General features: G+C 48.0%; 1 protein-coding gene across 2 annotated transcripts in view; it reads left to right on the plus strand.

Moving 5' to 3' along the window:
- The window catches only part of LOC123520034 (tumor protein p53-inducible protein 11-like), a 273,982-nt gene that overhangs the window by 264,536 nt on the left and 1,946 nt on the right, over positions 1-7,500 (plus strand). The window contains exon 7 of one of the 2 annotated variants that reach the window (XM_045281878.1): positions 1,249-2,566. The exons of the other annotated variant lie outside the window; for it this stretch is intronic. Coding sequence (XP_045137813.1) covers positions 1,249-1,322 — 74 coding nt within the window. The 3' untranslated portion in view covers positions 1,323-2,566. Of the gene's footprint in view, positions 1-1,248; positions 2,567-7,500 lie in introns of those variants that run through there. 2 annotated transcript variants of the gene reach the window in all.

A 7,500-nucleotide genomic window follows, 5' to 3' on the forward strand; every position in this document is an offset into this window, starting at 1 on the left:
GTAACCTTCTCCCCTTTTTTGTAACTCTTGATGTGTGTATTGTTGATTAACCTATGTACTAATGGTTTTGGAGGTGTACTCACACACACACACACACACACACACACACACACACACACACACACACACAAGAATGCCTATTTATACACTTAGATTTTTTTGTATACCTCCTCTCTCTCATCTCTCCCTCCTCGTCCTCCCATCCCTCTCATCCCTCCCTCCCTTCCCTTCCCTTCCTTCCCTTCCCTTCCCTTCCCTTCCTTCCCTTCCTTCCTTCCTCCCTCCTCCCTCCCTCCCTCCTCCCCAACATGTAGACAGATTGTGTGTGTGTACCAAGCAGTGTTAGACAAGCAGTGTCTTGCCTTTTGATGGAAGCCCTTTTGGCCAACACTCTCCTCCCTCTCCCCCTCCCCTTATCTCTCTCTCTCTCTCTCTCTCTCTCTCTCTCTCTCTCTCTCTCTCTCTCTCTCTCTCTCTCTCTCTCTCTCTCTCCATCTAGCGCTCGTTATTGTGGCGCTGTAGTTCTATAACTGTTTCTCTCCTCCTCCCCTTCATCTCACCTCTCTCTATATACTCCCTCACCCCCCCTCCCCTCCACTACAACCAGTTAGCCAGTGTTTTTGTTTCCCCATCATTTCCACCCAACCGTCCCAGCCACGGTACCTCCCCATCCCCTCCCCTCCCCAGTGGTGGCGTGACGTGACCCACTAAAAAAGACAGCGCGCAGTAACAAAAAATGAGCTTGGAACGTGACAGTCAGTCCTTCCAGCCTGTGCAGTCTTGTCAACACCCTTGTCCCCTCCATGTCAGTACAAATCTTCCCCCTACGTTTGGCTATTAAGAGGCCTAGCAGTCTGTGAGTCCAAGCTCCATACAGTCACTTACTAGTAGTCCAACAGATCCCTTTGCCTCTATTACAAGTCCTCTTAGCTCCACATTCCCCCCCTGATCAAGTAAGAAGCCTGTCAAAGAGGACTTAGCCATCCCCAGCCTCCCTCCCGCAGTGCAAGACCCCTTAGCTGCACTTCCCCGCTTGGTCTACTAAGAGGCTGATTAGAGGACGGTAACTCATCCCTCCCTGCTCTCCTTCCTGAGTCCCACCAAAGACTGGCTGGCTTGGGAAGTGTCCTGGTGCTAGCTGGTGCTGGCTGGCTGGTGCTGGCCGCTCACTGGACGTGGTATGTGCGCCTGATGCTGCTGTGTGCTGTGTGCTGCTGTGGGGACATAACTGTGTGTCTTACCTTTCAGCTGGCTATGCGCCCATACGGGGAACGAAACCCACAGGCTTCCGTCAACCCAGCCACCTTCAGAAAGACCAGTGAGGGGGCGGCGGGGGCGGCGGTGGTGGCGGTGGTGATGTGAGGGGTTGGTAGTTGGTAGGGACATGGTATTGTCTCTCCCCGCCGCCCCGCCTCCCCGTCTCCCCGTCTCCCCGCCCCGCCTCCCCGCTAGCCCCTCCTGAGGCACCCCTCCCAGCCCCCAAGCGATACCGCCGAGGACTGAGCAAAGAGGGAGGAAGGGAGGAGGAAGGACGCTGGCAGCCAAGATAGGACAGCCACCCCCCCCCCGCCATCCCACGCACCCTCATAAACACACACACACACACACACACACACACACACACACACACACACACACACACACATGCACTTGCACACGCGGACAGTCAGTGACACGACACTCACCTGACGAAGGGAAAAGAAAGTGTTATTTACCCGTGTCGCTTTAAAAGGACGCCACCACCACATGTGTGTGTGTGTGTGTGTGTGTGTGTGTGTGTGTGTGTGTGTGTGTGTGTCAGATATCGGAGGCACACCATCAAGAAAACAAATAATCAAAACAAGGAAAACAAAGCGATGAGTAGATGATTGTGATGGTGGTGGTGGCGGTGGTGGTGACAAAAGACTACATACATATAGACCTACACACACACAAAACACACTACAACACCACAACAACACCCGAACCCAACCCAACCCAACCCAACCTAACCTAACCCAACCCCCAGCAAGTCCAGAACGGAAACTGAATCAAACACCAAGCATAATTTCAGAAGGCGAAAGAAAAAAGAAACGAAGGAGGAAAAAGAGAATAATGAACGATAAAAGGCGGAGACTCATCCCTGCATGTTACCACTTACCTGTGTGTTGGAGCGACCAGTAGGTGACTCTATTGGTGTTGGTTGTCAGTGGTGTGTCCGTAGGTTTGTATCAGCTGAGCGTGCGGTGTTGACTGAGGTGTTGCGCCGCCCCCCCTGCAGTATCTGTGTGGGTGTGTAGTGGGTGTTTACATTTGGAAATTGTTAGGTCCTGTGCTTGCAGTGGGCACCCGCAGCAGTTGGCAGTACCTGTAGTAAAGGCTTATTGGTGTCGTAGCGGTGTGTTTGTGTGTGTGTGTGTGTGTGTGTGTGTGTGTGTGTGTGTGTGTGTGTGTGTGTGTGTGTGTGTGTGTGTGTGTGTGTTTTGCTGCCAACCAACGTGTGCATTTTTTCAAGTAATCTCTATGTAAAGTACTTGTGTGTGTGTGTGTGTGTGTGTGTGTGTGTGTGTGTGTGTGTGTGTGTGTGTGAATAACAGAAGTCTTTTTGAGCTGGAAAAGTAACAAACCAGAGAGAGAGAGAGAGAGTCAGTCTAACGGAAGCAAAAATTCTAAGTGTTTTTTCCCTCCAAGGAAAAGGCAAGGGAAACTTGCGACTGTCACTGTCAGATTCACAGACAGCTATTGCCTTTCTTCCCTCACTCTTTCCTTCCTCGTTACGTGACACTCACTCACACTGCCTGCAATCTTCCTTCATCATCACACTCACCCTTCATTCTTATCACTCTCATCCTTCCCCTTCACGCCTCTTAGCTGCCCGGCATGGAAGCGAGAGAGGAAACCAACATTTTTTTTTCTTCCCGTGTTACTTCCTGTAGAAGGAGGGCTTGGTGGGGTCCCGTAAGGCTTGGTAATGGAGGAGATAGGAGAGCGAGAACTTGGTATAGGTGTGGAGGTGGTGTTGTGTGTAGGGCTGGCTGTGAACGCGGCGGGTCTTGGTGAGGTGGTGAAGGGAACTTGAAGTGGCCTAAGCGCCGCGGTGGTGTGTCAGGCCGCTGGGGAGTGGTGGTGAGGCACGACGGGGCTTGGTGCTTCTGTGACTACAAGATGGAGAGGACAGGGGAGTAGTGGGAGGTGAGGGAGGCGGGAGTGGTGGGCACTGCCAGGCGTGGCTCCTTATGGGTGCCAGCCGAGCCTTGCCGCGGCGGGTTGGGGCCGCCCAGCGACTCTCGTCCCGACCACAGCGGTGCTGTTGTGGCGCGCCCTGACTCTCTCACCAGGAGGACTGTTGCGCGAGGGAACACATGTACACATAAGCACACGCACGCGCACGTACGTACGCACACACACACACACACACACACACACACACACACACACACACACACACACACAGTCTCAGTCCTACCTGAAGATCGGTCTATGAGCTCTGATCTCGCTCCGTAATGGGGAAGACTGGCTGGGTGACCAGCAGGCGACCGAGGTGAATTACACACACACACACACACACACACACACACACACACACACACACACACACACACACACGTGTTGACGGGCGCCCTGGAGTGAGGAGAGCCCTTCGCTGATTGACGCTCGCTTTGTTTCTGCTTCCTAGCGTTGACTTTGCTTTCCCGAGGCAATATTTGCAGTGCCGTAACCTTACCGGCCGGTGCCACCGCTCACTTTTGGCCACCGCGTGTCCGCAGCGCCCGCCAGGGTGCGTCGTGCCACCCGACGCCACTGCTGGCCGCCCATCGGGCCCGCGCGGACCAGAAGTCGCAGACACTGGTCGTCTTCTTCCCTGCAGATTGGACAAGTCATATATCAAGTTTGTATTCCGGTATTTGTATCGCTAAGTAGCCTAAGGAGGAATCCCTCAGCAACACATAATACAAATATTTCATAGCTACGTAATTCCATTTATTACCTACGTATGTGTTTGACTATAACAGTTATTTCCTAGAATTAGTGTAACCGTAGCATGTAACGCGTAATGTACTATTGTGTCACGCGCTGTGACGGAGGCCTCGTGTCCGGCCACACCGAGGCGTCACGGAGGTGAGGTGCAGCCCCCCGTCCCCCCACCCGCCATGCCCTGCCGCACGCCTGGGACACAAGGGGTCCAGCGCGTCCCCCCACGCCTGCCGCCGCCGCTGCGTGGTGGCGCGGGGTGGGGGCACGAGTGGGGCCGGGGGAGGGGGGCGAGGGTCCCCGGGGGAGCCGCTGCACCGCGAGAGTAATACTGAGCCCTTTCAAGTGTGCCCGACACGGGCTGCTTACACCTCTGTAAGACTGTCTGTACATAGCACGTGTAATTATATAGATATGTTAAGTATAGCGATGTTTAGGAACATAATTATATAATTACCGAAGAAGGCGGTGATAGCCTGCCTGTAGCGCCGCGAGACGCTCACCTTCTGCCATTATGCAAACCACGGAGCGCCGAGCCGCCCCAGCTGCTGCGACTCCGCCGCCCATCAGCCCGCTCCCCCGCGCCCCACAGGCTGCTGCCCCGCCCGCCACGCGCTTCACGGCCCGACTTGTCGCCGCGGCGCCCGACTGTACGTAAGCCATAAATGAGTGACCACCACACCTGTGAGTCACACCACCACCACTCACCTCACGAACCATTGCCGCGCTGGCCAGGCGCCGCCACAGCCCCACCACGCTGCTGTTGCTGCTGCTGCCGCCGCTCCTGCTGCTGCTGTTACTGTTTGTACTGTGCTGTGCTGCTGCTACTTCCACTGCTGCTGATGACGAAAGCACACCTTAACATTGCTGTTGTCGCTGCTGTCATTCCTTTCAGGTTCATACTCTGACGCCCACCAATCTTTAAGTCTTCAGTGCCTTGGATCATCACCAGTTCTGTCACGAGTGTGTGTGTGTGTGTGTGTGTGTGTGTGTGTGTGTGTGTGTGTGTGTGCTGCCTTCGCAACCCCCTCGGGTGTGAGAGGCGTCACTGTGGGTGGCAGGCAGATGGCGAGGCAGGGCGGGATGAAGGGGTGCACAGAGGTGGTGCAGAGCAAGGGCCACGTGCCACGGAGGCCGGGCAGTGAGAAGGAACACTGCCACCACACAGCAAGGCGCCATACGGACACTCTGAGCGGCGCCAGGTGATGAAGCGCCTGCAGAGCGAAACAGTGATTGAGTGACTGCGAGTGAGAACGTGTGGGGAATTTTAAGGAGTGAATGTGGATGAAGTGAGAGGGAATGAGTGGAAGTGAGTGAGAGGCGGGAGAATGGAAGGAAGGTGTAGTATCTAGTGGAATGTTAGAGAGCGATAGTTGAAATGATTGAAGGAGGGCGAGGAAGAGAGAAACGTGATCATTATGTGTGTGTGTGTGTGTGTGTGTGTGTGTGTGTGTGTGTGTGTGTGTGTGTGTGTGTGTAGGACAGTATACGTAGCCAAACCCTTAGTACATGTAAAGGTATATAATGGCTGTAAGCATTTCTCTCTCTCTCTCTCTCTCTCTCTCTCTCTCTCTCTCTCTCTCTCTCTCTCTCTCTCTCTCTCTCTCTCTCTGACACCTCACCTCTCATCGCTCATCACGAAAAGCCAAACTGACAGACCCAAAAAATAACAATAACAAAAAAGATAAAAAAAAAATAAATAAATAAATAAACTAGATTACACACGAAAACAAAAAATAACAGTTGTATTTCATTTCTTATTATTTCCTTTGCTTTTCGTCTGTGTCTTTGGCTTTCGTGTGTTTTTCCATCCATCTTTCATCCTCATTCACTCATTTTTCATCGTTGATCTTTCATTTTCTCGATCCAATAAAAGAAAAAATAAAACGAAAAAAAAAGAAAATATCTATCTATCTATCTATCACCTGACTTGTTATACTCTAGGTGGAATGTAGAGATGAACGAATACTTGTGAAAAAAAAAGATATATTAGTGAATAAAATATGTATATGTAGAGAGGCAAAAAATTGTTATTATTATTGTTATTATTATTATTATTATTATTATTATTATTATTATTATTATTATTATTATTATTATTATTATTATTTTTATACATTTCTGTTTTGCGTGTTTTCATAATTTCTCGTATGTTCGTGTGTGTGTGTGTGTGTGTGTGTGTGTGTGTGTGTGTGTGTGTGTGTGTGTGTGTGTGTGTGTGTGTGTGTGTGTGTGTGTGTGTGTGTGTGTGTGTGTGTGTGTGTGTGTGTGTGTGAATCTACTTTATAAGTGAAGACGTACTATTGCTACACACACACACACATAGAGGTACTACTACTACTACTACTACTACTACTACTACTACTACTACTACTACTACTACTACTACTACTACTACTACTACTACTACTACTACTACTACTACTACTACTACTACTATTTTCACTACCACTACTTCTGTTAGTGATATCAATATTATTGTTAATATTCTTGATCCAGTTCCTTTTTATTCTTTCACATTATTATTATTGTTATTATTATTATTACTATTATTATTATTATTATTATCGTCATCAACAATATTATTATTATTATTATTACTACTATTATTACTATTATTATTATTATTATTATTATTATTATTATTATTATTATTATTATTATTATTATTATTATTATTATTATTTTTAATGTATATTCGTATGTACGTTCGTAGTAGTGATGAAGTATTACCATTTCTACTACTACTACTACTACTACTACTACTACTACTATTACTACTACTACTACTACTATTACTACTACTACTATCACCACCACCACTACTAGTACTTCTACCACAACCACAACCACCACTATCATTATTACTACCACTACTTCTACTACCACCACCACCACCACCACCACCACCCATTCATCTCCTTGTCAAGTAGAGAGATACACACCAAGAATGTTACCTCCACCTTCACCCCTTCCCTCCCCTCTCCTCCCACGGCCCTCCCTACACCCTTCCCCTTCCCCAGTGTACTAGAGAGCGTGTCGCCTGTCTCTCCTGCATAGCGTGTCACTTTAAAGGGTTTCATTAGCGTGAGAACTTCGTGTGTAAAAAAAAAATGAAAACGAGAAAAAAATAAACATGCATATATACGTAAATGGAGACAAACCACTAGATATATGAAAATGTATACAAAAAACTAATATATACAAAAAAATTATGTATGAAAAAGTCTATATATTACACAGGAACAAACACATTTTGTAATAATCGTCTTTTTGTATGTTGATATAGTCCCCTCCCTCACTTTTTCATGTTATTGTTTTTTTCTTTCTTTCTTTTTTTTTTTATGTATATTTATGTTTTCATGTGTGTAAAACCACCTCACTATTTTAATCCGTTTTTTTTTTTTTTTTTTTTTTTTTTTTTCTTTTTGTCTTCCTCCTTTTTTTTTATATATAAGATCTCACTTTTTTCATATATTTTTTTCTTTCCTTTTCTTCTTTTTTTCTATATTTATGTTTTGTGTTTCTCATTCTTTCGTGTGTTTAAAG

The sequence above is a fragment of the Portunus trituberculatus genome, chromosome 46 (genome assembly GCF_017591435.1).
Source record: "Portunus trituberculatus isolate SZX2019 chromosome 46, ASM1759143v1, whole genome shotgun sequence".
In the NCBI taxonomy this organism is placed as follows: Eukaryota; Metazoa; Arthropoda; class Malacostraca; order Decapoda; family Portunidae; genus Portunus; species Portunus trituberculatus.